This window comes from Pleurodeles waltl, chromosome 6, assembly GCF_031143425.1.
Source record: "Pleurodeles waltl isolate 20211129_DDA chromosome 6, aPleWal1.hap1.20221129, whole genome shotgun sequence".
Classification (NCBI taxonomy): domain Eukaryota; kingdom Metazoa; phylum Chordata; class Amphibia; order Caudata; family Salamandridae; genus Pleurodeles; species Pleurodeles waltl.
The window spans coordinates 937,837,988-937,851,607 of record NC_090445.1 but is presented as its reverse complement, the minus strand read 5'-3'; the positions used below and the strand labels follow the sequence as shown (position 1 = coordinate 937,851,607).

Genomic DNA, 13,620 nt, shown 5'->3' with positions numbered 1-13,620 from the left:
AAAAAAAAAAACACAAAAAAAAAATTGCCCTGGCGCCTAGAGTGTTCTGCCCCCCCCCCGGGGGCAGTTCGGCCTAATAATAGGCCGATCTGTCCCCCGGGGGGGCAGAAATGGCCTAAAATAAATTTGCCCCCCCAACCTCCACCCCCCCCCCCGGGAGCGACCCTTGCCTACGGGGTCGCTCCCCCTGCGTGACATTGGCGCCAAAAAACAAATCCCCGGTGCCTACCCCCCCAGGGGAGCGACCCTTGCCTGATGGGTCGCTCCCCATCTCCAAAAAAAGAAACAACAAAAAAAAAAACACACAAAAAAAAAATTGCCCTGGTGCCTAGAGTGTTCTGCCCCCCCCGGGGGGCAGTTCGGCCTAATAATAGGCCGATCTGTCCCCCGGGGGGGCAAAATGGCCTAAAATAAATTTGCCCCCCCAACCCCCACCCCCCCCCCGGGAGCGACCCTTGCCTACGGGGTCGCTCCCCCTGCGTGACATTGGCGCTAAAAAACAAATCCCCGGTGCCTAGTGGTTTCTGCCCCCTTGGGGGCAGATTGACCTAAAATTGGCCAATCTGCCCCCAGGGGGGCAGAAATGGTCTAAATACAATTTGCCCCCCCAGGGGAGCGACCCTTGCCTGATGGGTCGCTCCCCATCTCTAAAAAAAGAAACAACAAAAAAAAAAAACACAAAAAAAAAATTGCCCTGGCGCCTAGAGTGTTCTGCCCCCCCCCCCCGGGGGCAGTTCGGCCTAATAATAGGCCGATCTGTCCCCCGGGGGGGCAGAAATGGCCTAAAATAAATTTGCCCCCCCAACCCCCATCCCCCCCCCGGGAGCGACCCTTGCCTACGGGGTCGCTCCCCCTGCGTGACATTGGCGCCAAAAAACAAATCCCCGGTGCCTAGTGGTTTCTGCCCCCTTGGGGGCAGATTGACCTAAAATTGGCCAATCTGCCCCCAGGGGGGCAGAAATGGTCTAAATACAATTTGCCCCCCCAGGGGAGCGACCCTTGCCTGATGGGTCGCTCCCCATCTCTAAAAAAAGAAACAACAAAAAAAAAAAACACACAAAAAAAAATTTGCCCTGGTGCCTAGAGTGTTCTGCCCCCCCCGGGGGGCAGTTCGGCCTAATAATAGGCCGATCTGTCCCCCGGGGGGGCAGAAATGGCCTAAAATAAATTTGCCCCCCCAACCCCCCCCCCCCCCCCCCGGGAGCGACCCTTGCCTACGGGGTCGCTCCCCCTGCGTGACATTGGCGCTAAAAAACAAATCCCCGGTGCCTAGTGGTTTCTGCCCCCTTGGGGGCAGATTGACCTAAAATTGGCCAATCTGCCCCCAGGGGGGCAGAAATGGTCTAAATACAATTTGCCCCCCCAGGGGAGCGACCCTTGCCTGATGGGTCGCTCCCCATCTCTAAAAAAAGAAACAACAAAAAAAAAAAAACACAAAAAAAAAATTGCCCTGGCGCCTAGAGTGTTCTGCCCCCCCCCCCAGGGGCAGTTCGGCCTAATAATAGGCCGATCTGTCCCCCGGGGGGGCAGAAATGGCCTAAAATTAATTTGCCCCCCCAACATCCACCCCCGCCCCCCCGGGAGCGACCCTTGCCTACGGGGTCGCTCCCCCTGCGTGACATTGGCGCCAAAAAACAAATCCCCGGTGCCTAGTGGTTTCTGCCCCCTTGGGGGCAGATTGACCTAAAATCGGCCAATCTGCCCCCAGGGGGGCAGAAATGGTCTAAATACAATTTGCCCCCCAGGGGAGCGACCCTTGCCTGATGGGTCGCTCCCCATCTCTAAAAAAAAAAAAAAGAACAAAAAAAAAAAAACACAAAAACAAAATTTGCCCTGGCGCCTAGAGGTTTCTTCCCCCCCTGGGGCAGATCGGCCTAATAATAGGCCGATCTGCCCCCAGGGGGGGCAGAAAAGGCCTTCCCAAAAAATTGCCCCCCCTGGGAGCGACCCTTGCCAAAGGGGTCGCTTTGTTGCGTGACATTCGCGCGCAAAAACAAACTCCCTGGTGTCTAATGGTTTCTGCCCCCCTTGGGGGCAGATTGGCCTTATCAAAATAGGCCAATCTGCCCCCAAGGGGGGCAGAAATGGCCTAAATATATATTGCCCCGTAGGGGAGCGACCCTTGCCTAAGGGATCGCTCCCCACCTAAAAAAAAAGAATTCATCACAAAAAAAAAAAAAAAAAAAAAAATGGTCCCTGGTGCCTAGAGGTTTCTGCCCCCCCTGGGGGCAGATCGGCCTAATAATAGGCCAATCTGCCCCCAGGGGGGGCAGAAAAGGCCTTCCTAAAAAAATGCCCCCCTGGGAGCGACCCTTGCCCAAGGGGTCGCTCCCTTTTGCCAATTTCAAGAAAAAAAAAAAAATCCCTGGTGTCTAGTGGGGTTTCAAAAGCCGGATTGCAAGCAATCTGGCTTTTGAAACCTGTGAGAGACTTCAAAGGGAAGGAAATACATTTCCTTCCCTTTGAAGCCTATCGGGGCCTCCCCCATGGGATTGAAAAAGAAATGCAAAAGCATTTCTTTTTCAATCGCGCTGGAAGCACCCTGTGACTAATCAGCGCGCGCTCGCGCGCTGACGTCACAGGGGGGGTTGGGGGGTGTCGGGGGTGGGAGGGGAAGGGCTTCCCCTTCCATCCCTGACTTGGGGGGGTGGGGGGGAACCCCACAGAGGGAGCGAGAGCGCTCCCTCTGGGCTGTGTGCCGAGGACGTAGTGGTTACGTCCTCGGCACAGCAGCACCAACTAAAATGTAGCAAAATACTGTAAACATACTCTTCCCCTTAGACAGGGACAGCTGAGAAAACGAAGTCAGCACCTAAAAGTGAAATCTCAAGCAAAGACTTGTATATCCTGGATATCCGGATAACATAGCAACTTACCTGTGGTACTAGCGACAAGTGTGGGTAAGGGCTGAAACAAACGGAAACACTCAGGGAGGGCCCTTCCTAAAAATGACAGCGTCTTTTTTCATTCATGACTACGAAGTAGGCAATTGCCCACCAGTTGGGAAGGAAGGAGAGGAGTGAATTGATTGTAATGGCATATCAATACATAACAAACATACAATTTATACGCATCTGTGTTACTAAGAATTGTATTTAAATAAACGGGGTCACTTACAATCTACATTTGAATTTACATTATTTACACAATTCTTACATACCGGGAAGAGATGGTTCCACTTGGTTACACTTTCCGACTCTTGCATTTTGAAGAAATAACAGGATATTCTGAAGACCTTTTTGCACAATTTCAATTGGTGGGAACTCAAGAGGGCAATGTCTCAAATTCAAGGCTTTCAGTGTCGTTAAATTGCCTACAAAATCATACACTTATAATTAAAACATGTTTATGTTGCTTTCTAGATTAATTTTGTTAACTCTATTGGATAAAGGAACGTATGAGAGAGAGAGAGAGAGAGAGAGAGAGAGACCTGCAAGGCAGATTGCCCTAATTTTCACATCGCTGACATGTTTGTGATGCTTCACAAATCTACAGGATATTATACCTTCAATACAGACTTAAAATACAATTTCAGTTAGCAAAAAAGACTGATCTATGTCTATGACTGGCTAGGCAACATATGACAACTGGGTAGAAAGGTATTTCAGGATTAAATTGGCTCTGGACAGACTAATGGCAACTGCTTGATAGTGCCAAATATTTCATACTGATTTTTGTAGGGAGCAATCATTCCTGTAAGGGTACCACGCAGTATGAAAACATGCCATATATGCTTATGGTAGAAGTATTGCCTAGGGCAGTATCGGAGTACAAAGCATATGGCGCACCTGAAAAAACTACAACTGTGGTGTTGGAGGCAGATGATCTGTTGTGTCGTGATTGCCATTGAATTATTTGGCTCCAATATCTTTGCATCAGCGACACTGAACGCCTTGCAATGATGCTTTTCTGAACTCTCTGCACCTGCTGGTATTATCACTGAAAGCACCATCTTAAATAACCTGGATCCCCATTAGAAAACCCATGCATGCAAACACTGTCCACATATGCTTATAAGTGGCACCATAAGGGCTGTCACAAACTATGCTTCTCCACAAGTGTTAGGGCTGTCGGGAAATAACACTATTTGAAAAAATACAACGGCATAGCAGGCTTCCTCATACTTTGAGTAGTGTAGTTCCTAGGTCCCATTTCCACAATTCCTCTTGTCGTTTTATCTTTCTACCTTACCAGATGAATAATCCTGAACATGCACACTTCAGCTAGAAGCCCAAAAGTTGGTTTGTGAACTCCACTTTACACATCTGGCTTACTGCTGGAAATGGCAATTTTTTGTGTCGTATTGCCCCAGATTTCTGTGTTTAGTACCATATTCATGCTTAACCCGTTTTTGTTGGCTTTAGGACTCTATGCAATTACTCCTGCTAAACATTGGTAAAGTGCTTGTGCGCTCCTTTCCAAACATGGTAACACTGGTATACATCTAATTGGTACATTTATTTTACTTATACATATCTGTTGGACTTTTGCTTATGCAGGGTCATCCCCAGTCTTTTTGCCTCCTGCCTCCTATTTTTTTCTGACCTGTCGCTGTTGGCTTTTGAACTCTGAGCACTTTCCCACTGCTAACCAGTGCTAAAGTGCATATGCTCTCTGTGTGAAATTGTATGTGATTGGTTTATCCATGATTGGCATATTTGATTTACTAGTAAGTCCCTAGTAAGGTGCACTAGAGGTGCCAGGGCCTGTAAATCAAATGCTACTAGTGGGCCTGCAGCACTGGTTGTGCCACCCACATAAGTAGCTCTGTAATCATGTCTCAGACCTGCCACTGCAGTGTCTGTGTGTGTATTTTTACACTGTAAATTCGACTTGGCAAGTGTACCCACTTGCCAGGCCTAAACCTTCCCTTTTCTTACATGTAAGGCACCCCTAAGGTAGGCCCTAGGTAGCCCCAAGGGCAGGGTGCAGTGTATGGATAAGGTAGGACATATAGTAATGTGGTTTATATGTCCTGACAGGGAAATACTGCTAAATTCGTTTTTCACTGTTGCAAGGACTGTCTCTCTCATAGGATAATATGGGGGCTACCTTTAAATATGATTAAAGCGTAGATTCCCCTAGAGAGTAGATGGACATGTGGAGTTTGGGGTCCCTGAGCTCACAATTTAAAAATACATCTTTTAGTAAAGTTGATTTTAAGATTGTGCGTTTGAAAATGCCACTTTTAGAAAGTGAGCATTTTCTTGCTTAAACCATTCTGTGACTCTGCCTTGTTTGTGGATTCCCTGTCTGGGTCAGTTTGACAGTTGGGTTGTTTTTCACCTCACACCAGACAGTGACACAAAGGGAGCTGGGGTGTAACCTGCATTTCCTGATTAGCCATCTCTGCTAGGAGGGAGGGGTGGAGTGGTCACTCTCATCTGAAAGGACTGTGCCTGCCTCTAACAATGCCGGCTCCAACCCCCTGGTGTGTGTCTGAGGCCTTGCCTGGGCAAGGCAGGATTTCACAAGTAGGTGTGAGTCCCCTTTGAAGAAAGGTGACTTCAAAGACTAAAATGGGTATAAGAAGGGCACCCAAATCTACAGACTGGAGAAACACTTCTGGAACCAAGAGGAACCTCTGCCTGGAGAAGAGCTGTTAGCTGAGGAAGTAGGGCTGCCCTGCCTGTGACTGTGCTTTGTGGAGCTTTCCTGCAGTGCTGCTTCTGCCAGAGTAAGAGGGCAAAGACTGGACTTTGTGTGCCTTCCATCTTGAGAAGAAATCTCCAAGGGCTTGAACTAGAGCTTGCCTCCTGTTGTTTGAAGTCTCAGGGACAGCAAAGACTTCTCTCTGCCAGCACCTGGAGCCTCTGGAGAGACTCCTACTCTGCCCTGTGGTGCCCATCCAGTTCCTGGGACCCTGAAAAGAGAAGCTGGCAGCCTAAAGACAAGAAAATCCACGCACAGAGCGCCGTGCGGGGAAAAGATCGACGCGAATCCGATCGGCGGCTGAAAAACGACGCGCCGCCAGCTCCGCGGCTGAGAAACGACGCTCGCAGGAAACGCGACCGAAGAATCGACGCACGGAGCAGGAGAAACGACGCGCAGCATCGCTGACGGAGGCAGGGAGATCGCAACCTGCGCGGCTGGATCGTCAACTCATCGTGCGGCTGGATTTTTGACTCGAGTACCGCCGTGCGGAGTTATTTTCGACGCACGCTCGCCCGTGCGGGGTTATTTTTGACGCACACCAGGTACATTTTCACTCTAGCAGCGCTAGTGTGTTTTTAAAACTACTTAAAGACTCTTTTTGATTTTTAATTAATAGTTTGACTTGTGTATGGTGGATTTTTGTCGTTTTGGTCTTGTTTTGTTTAGATAAATATTTCCTATTTTTCTAAACCTGTGTTGTGTCATTTTGTAGTGTTTTCATTGAGTTACTGTGTGTGTTGGTACAAATACTTTACGCCTAGCACTCTGAGGTTAAGCCTACTGCTCTGCCAAGCTACCAAGAGGGTAAGCAGGGGTTAGCTGAGGGTGATTCTCTTTTACCCTGACTAGAGTGAGGGTCTTTGCTTGAACGGTGGGTAACCTGACTGTCAACCAAGGACCCCATTTCTAACAATATCCAGTATGAGATTACATGTACCCAGGGCATGTATATTGAATGCCTCTAGCGGGCTGCAGCACTCATTGTGCCACCAAATAAAGTAGCACAGTAAAACATGTTTCACTGCCACTGCAGCCAGAGTGTACAATTTTAAAACTGTCATTGCAACCTGGCAAAATAAACCTTTTGCCAGGCCTAAATCACTCTTTTTAATACTTATAATTCAACCCCGAGGTAGACCCTAAAGGCTCATAGGACAAATGTGTGATATTTAACAAGTGGGACATGTGTACTTAAGTTTTACATGTCTTGGCAGTGGGGAAAAAACATAATTTTTGATAGTGGCATAGCTAGCCTCCCATAGATTAACATGGGGTTATCTTATTACACATAATAACTGATAAGGAATAATTTCTTACTTGTAACTCTAGTTCTCTCGTAGGGGAGTTTCCAGTCCCGCCCACGTGTGGGCACCCAAGAGCAATTCTTCGTAATATATCCTCTTAAGTGGAGCTGTTCGCCTTTCTTCGGTAAGGCCTGCAGAGTCACTTAAGAGAGAAAGTCATAATGCAGCCTATGGGGGAAGGCTACTATGGCCAAATTCTTCATCTTTAATTGAAAAAAGGGCCAGGAGGCTACATGTGTATAACATATGATGGTGTTTTAGTATAGAAGCGGCATAAATGTCTTTCACAAACCATTTTTTGGGGTAACAGGGAGATGAAGCAAGCCAGGACAGTGTAGCCACGTTAGCTGCCGTTATATGAGTGAAAATAGAGGCTGTGCCTTTAAGAAGCCAGAGCTCAACAGTATCCCATGATGCGGAGCAGGTGACAGTTGTGTCAGTTCTTTTTTAAGGCAACATGTGCGTAATTATACTTTAGAGGTTTGATACATTTTGTCATGTCCAACGAGGAGGAGGGAGGGTTGCTTATGACTATAATGGAAATTCCCCTACGAGAGAACTGGAGTTACAGGTAAGAAACTATTGCTTCTCTTGTAGGGGATTTCCATTTATAGTCACAAGCACTGAATGGAGTAGCAAGTCCATCCCTGCCTGAGGCAATGGAGAGGACAAGAAACAATGTCAATTTAAGCAAACAGATTTCTAAGGGAGGCCTGTGCTACTTGTTCATCTGCTTTGGCAACTGAATCTAAACAGTAGGACTTGGTAAATGTATGGACATATCTCCAGGTGGCTGCCTTGAAAACCTCTGGGATAGGAATATTTCTTAACATAGCAGTTATAGCTGCTTTACTCCTAGTGGAGTGTGGTTTAGGCTTAGCTGATGATGTTTTATTAGCCCTTTGATATCATAAAAGGATGCAGGAAACAATCCATCAAGAAACGGACTGTTTGGAAGAGGACAAACCTGTACAGACCGGACCATAGTTGATAAATAGTTGGTTCAACCTATGTATGTCTTGTGTCTTATCTAAGTAGATTTTAAAACTCTTCCAACATCCAGTGAATAGAGAGCTCTTTCTGCTGGATTAGAGGGATTCTGGAAAAATGTTGGAAGAGATATGGTCTGTTTAACATAAAAATCAGAAATAACCTTAGGGAGAAAATTTGGATGCATTCTCATAACTACTTTGTTTGAGTGGAAGACTGTATATGGTTAATGAGAAGAGTGCATGGATTTCGCTAACCCTGAGCGCCAATGTTACAGTTACAAGGAAAGCTGTTTTCCAGGAAAGTTGCTGCAGGGATGCTCTTTGTGAATAGGGTTGAAAGGATTCCCCATTAGACGAAAGAGTACACTATTAAGTTCCCAGGGAGGAGAAGGGCACCTAGTGGGAGGGAAAACCCTTTTCAAACCCTCTAGAAAATCCTTGATGAGTGGGATTCTGAAAAAAGAGGTTTGTAAAGGACATTTTCTGTAAGCTGTAAGGGCTGCCAAGTGAACCCTTATAGAAGAGAACTGCATGCCAGATTTAGCCAGATGGACTAAGTATTGCAGTATTACGTTCTCCTGGCAAGAAGCGGGGTCCACGTTCTTGGAGGAACACCAAATGCAGAATCTCTTCCACTTGAAGGCATATGCGGAACGGGTAGAAGGCCGGTTACCCTTTTTGAGGATGTCCATGAAGTCCTTTGGCAGAATCAAGTGTTCATACTGTACTATCTCAGGAGCCATGTCGCCAAATTCAAGGAGGAGAGATTGGGATGTAGTATCTGGCCTTGGAACTTAGTCAGGAGGTCCATCCTGCATGTCAGCCTGAAATGTGGATAAATGGACAGGTGAAGAAGGTCCGTGAACCACCACTGGAATGGCCATTCTGGGGCTGTTAGGTTCATCTTGGCTCTCACGTAGGACAGCTTGATGAGAACTGCTGGGATGAGAGGGGCAGTTGAAAAGCGTAAAGAAATTTGCTGGACCAGTCAATCCATACAGCATTCCCCTGTATCCCGGGTTTGGTAATCCCTTGAGACAAAGCTTTGGCATTTTTTGTCTTCTGCTGTAGCAAACAGGTCGGTGGAAGGTGTGCCCCACAGATGAAATAAGTTGTGAACCACGTCATCGTGCAAAACCCACTCTTGATTTTCTTGCAGAATCCTTCTGAGAGTCTGCCTGAACATTTTGGACACCTGGAAGATGTGTAGAGATGATTGTCAGATTCCTGGCTAAAAGCTATTTCCATATTGTTTGGGCTTCGCACAAAAATGGTGTGAAACTCACCCCTCCCTGCTTGTTGAGATAGTACATGGTAGTCGTATTGTCCGTTTGTAGAAGCAGGGAGTTGGTTTGGGATGGATGAAACACTTTTAGCGCTAGATGGACTGCTCGTAGCTCCAGGAGATTGATGCAATATGTGGACTATCTGTCTGACCATGTGCCCTGGATCTGGAAGTTGTCCGTGTGAGTCCCCCAGCCTAGAAGTAATGCATCCATTACTATTGTTTGTGATGGAACCTCCGAATAAAAAGGCATCCCCGAAGTAGGTTCTTTGGGGAGCACCACCACTTTAGGGATATCTTTGCGTGACAAGATAGTGTAATCCTGTCCTCCCAATTGCCTGTCAGCTTGTCCCACTGGTCCTCGAGACATTCTTGCAATAGTCGCACGTGGAGACGAGCATTTGGTGTGAGGAAAATGCAGGATGCCATTGAACCCAGGACAGAGGATACAATTTGTACTGTTGGATGGCAACCTGTTACAAGACAGTGACATTTCCGAAGGATCGATAAACGTCTATCCTGCGAAGGATACACTCTTGCCTTTAAGGTGTCAAAGGTTGCTCCTAGGTAGTGCAATGTCTGAACTGAGACAGAATTTGATTTGGTGAGGTTTAGTTGTAGGCATAATCTTTTAAGGAGATTGCAAGTCCAGTGATAATAAAGCTGACCTTCCTCAGACGTTGACACCTTGATCAACCAATCATTTAGGTAGGGGTAGACGAATATTCTGAGCTGGGCAGCCACCACTGCCATGCACTTCAAGAAAATTCTGGGTGTTGACTTGAGACCAAACAGAAGGACTTTGTACTGGTAGTGGTCTTGACCTACTAGAAACCTCAAGAACTTGCAGTTCTTTCTGGCAATTGGGATGTGAAAGGATGCGTCTTGAAGGTTGATGGAACAAAGCCAATCCCCTTGGTGTAGCTGGGGATAAATTTGGAGTAAAGACAGCATCCTGAACTTTTCTCATTGAATCCAATTGTTGGCTGTTTTAAGGTCAAGAATGGGTCTGAAGTGGTTTGTTTCTGAAAGTACCTGGAATGGATTCCAGTTCCTCGTTGGGGTGGAGGAAAGGGCTCCGCCTGCTTTTGTAAGAGGATGGTCACCTCCGCTTGTAATTGTAAGATTAGGAATCAGGGTGGTTTTGGCAGAATAGACGGTGGAGGGCTGGTGAATCTGAGACAGTATACATTGCAAACAGTATTCAGGCGTCTTGAGTGGTGTTTTGCCACTCTGTTAGGTAACAGTGGATGACTCCCCCTACTGGAGTGGGTAACAGAAGAGTGGGAAGTAAGGATTCAGGGTTTTGACCCGGATGGATGTTTGCCTCCTTGGGCAGATTGCTGGGTAGACCTACTCCTAGACTGGTTTCGGTGGTATGACTGTCAGAGTCGTTAGTGCTGCTTTTGTGTATTGCTTTGTTGACATCCTTGATACCAGCGAGGCGTTTGAACCTTCTGGGAGTACGTGAGATGGTGGTAGGGGCGGAAAGATTTTTTTTGTTGCCTGGGTCTCTCTAAGCTGACTAATTTTAGAGTGTCCATCTCCGTCTTCATCCTAGTCATTTCATTGTCTGTATGACTTATAAACAGTGTGATACCAGACAAAGGAACATTTATTATTCCCTGCTGGGCTTCTGGTTTTAGGCAGTACTTGTGTGCCGCTAAAATGAATGAGACTGCTGCAGCACTGATAACCTCATTGGATACCATCAGGCCTTCATTTAAGATTTCAACAAAATCCTCTTTTATCCCTGGGAAGACGCTTGGCAAACTGTTGCATGCATTCCCATAAGACCTATCGTATCTGCCTAGAAGGGCAACGGCACTTGCCACTTTCATGGAGGATGCTGCAGAACTGCATACTTTTCAAACTACGGAATCTAACCTGTGACTCTCCTTATCTGGTGGTATTGTGGAGGTGGGAGAAATGGCATGTTGTTTCTTTGCCGCTACTATGATCACCGAATCTGGTGTAGGATCTGTCCAGAGGAAAGCAGGATCTTGCTCCGGAGTATGATACTTCTTTTGAAGTCTGGATGGTGCCAGTTTAACTGTGGACGGAATTAGGAAAAGATCCATGGCTGGTTAAAGGAGGCCTAACACCAGTGGAAGTAGCGGTCAAGATGCTGCGTCTCAAAAATAACCGAGGTTCAAGTGGACAGAGTTCACAAGGGTATATTTCGTTTTGCAGCTCTCCTCACCAACACCTCATGAAACGCTGTGATGTCATCCACTGGTAAAACTCACGCTGGTGGGAAGTCAGATAGCATCAGTGTATATCTCCTTGTTGAAGAGGAGGATGTGTTAGTGGTCCTATATTGAGAATGAGAATGCGAGTGGCGAGGACGGTGACTATGGCGGTTAGACAATCAGTGTCGTGACCTATGTCAGTGCCTACTTGAGTGATGACCTGACCTGGATCTTCATTTGGGAGTGACCTGTGGTTGCGAAAGTGGTGCCAGTGTAGGAGGCAGAATCGGAGTTGGCTGAGGGAGTATTGACAGAGGTGGAGGAAGTTGAGGTGTAGGAAAAGGAGATGAGGATGGTAGAGAACAACCCTTGAAGAAGAGGAGTATGTCCTGTAATATTCTGAATCAGTAGAGAAATCAATGTATCTCCTCTTTTTCCTCACCTCCTGCAATGCTGCAGATAGTGACAGACTTCTCAATGTCGATCTTCTGTGCCTTGACGGCAATCTCCTCTGATGCCTTGACGTCGATCCACTCATTGATGGTGATCGACGGGGCTTCTCAACGTTGATGTTGCCCTTGAAGGCAATCTACGAAGTTGTGTTGACATCGATGGGGACCGTGATGGTGAGTTATATCGATGTTGTGGTGTAGTTGGAGTTTCAACATTGAACGAGGCCTGTGTGTCGACATCGACTGGCCATGTGTCAGCATTGTTCTTCACCATTAACTCGATACCGAGCCTGTGGATGATGGCAAACAGGTATGCACATTCCTCTCGAGGTTGACGCTCTGGACGTCGACCGGGACCGCTGTAGTCTCCTTTCGGGAAGATAGAGAGACAGCTGGAAGGGCCCTGGTAGAGGACTGACCCTCTCCTCGCCCTGATGAAGCGGACGACTCAGGAACATGACTTGAGGGAAGGCAAAGTATACATACTTTGCGGGGTCTGTTTTGGCCTTCTTTCTCCCACAAGCAGGGTACTTGTCAAACAAGGATGGCATTTTGTTTGACTAAAAATTTTCACTTTTCAGTCAGAAAAGTGAAAAAACTGCTAGAGAGAAATGAAAACTGTTGACAACAAAATCTATGAGGATTTTGTGGAGTAAAAACCTTTGAAAAAGTCAAGTTCAGTGCTCCAGGATACTGTCCGCAAGAGTTGGAAAAAAACTGAAGCTACTGTCACCTGCTCAGCATCTCTGGCTTCGTAAAGGCACAACCTCTATTTTCACTCATATAATGGCAGTCTATGGGGCTACACTGTCCTGGTTTGCTTCATCTCTCTGTTACCCCAAAAGAACAAGTTACTTACTTTCGGAAACACTTTTTCTGGTGGATACAGTAGTTACCTGTGGATTCCTCACCTTATGAATTCTCCCCATGCACCACCATTCAACGGAAATGATTTCCCCCGCTCTCCACGTCAACGAGGACGTCACAATTGCACGGCTCTGCATGTGACTACATCTGACGTCATCAGAGCCATAAGAAGTCCTCGCCGGTGTGCTGACGTCAGTTTCACCATTTTTTACTGTGCATTCGAGGAGAACAGGTGAAGACCGACATCACAAGCACAACACGTGGTAAGTCAGTCTATATATATATATATATATATATATAGATATATATATATATATAAACCAATTATATATATACAATGGATTAACACCACTCTGGTATGACCGGACAGGCAACGGGGAGGCGGGTGGGTTGTGAGTAATCCACTGGTAGCTACTGTATCTACCAGAAACAGCATTATTCAAGGTAAGCAACTTGTTCTTCTGATGGATATAACTACCTGTGGATTCCTCACCTTAGGAAAAGAATCCCAAAGCAGTCCCGCACTCGGAGGTGGGTGCCCGACTGGTTAAACCAAGAAGTCCTGCAAAATAGAATGGGCAAAATGGCCATTACTCCTAACTTCTGAGTCTAAGCAATAATGCTTTGCAAAAGTGTGGAGGGAATCCCAAGTTGCTGTCTTACAAATATCAGCAACCAGCACACTTCTAGCCAAAGCAGAATTGGCAGACTTAGCCCTGGTGGAATGGGCCCTAATGCCCTCAGAGGGAACCTTCTTTGCTAGTGAATAACAAATCATTATGCAAAGACTGACCCTCCTTGAAAGAGTCCTCTTGTGGACAGCTTTGCCCTTCTTTTTCCCTTATATCCAATGAAGAGCTGATCATCAATTCT

General features: G+C 46.7%; 1 protein-coding gene across 8 annotated transcripts in view; it reads right to left on the bottom strand.

Moving 5' to 3' along the window:
• Window positions 1–13,620, bottom strand: part of LRRC27 (leucine rich repeat containing 27) — a 463,960-nt gene that overhangs the window by 263,711 nt on the left and 186,629 nt on the right. For all 8 annotated transcript variants that reach the window (XM_069239754.1, XM_069239755.1, XM_069239752.1 and 5 more), the window contains one exon: window positions 3,161–3,313. In XM_069239754.1, the coding sequence (XP_069095855.1) occupies window positions 3,161–3,313 (153 nt within the window). The remainder of the gene's footprint in view (window positions 1–3,160; window positions 3,314–13,620) is intronic.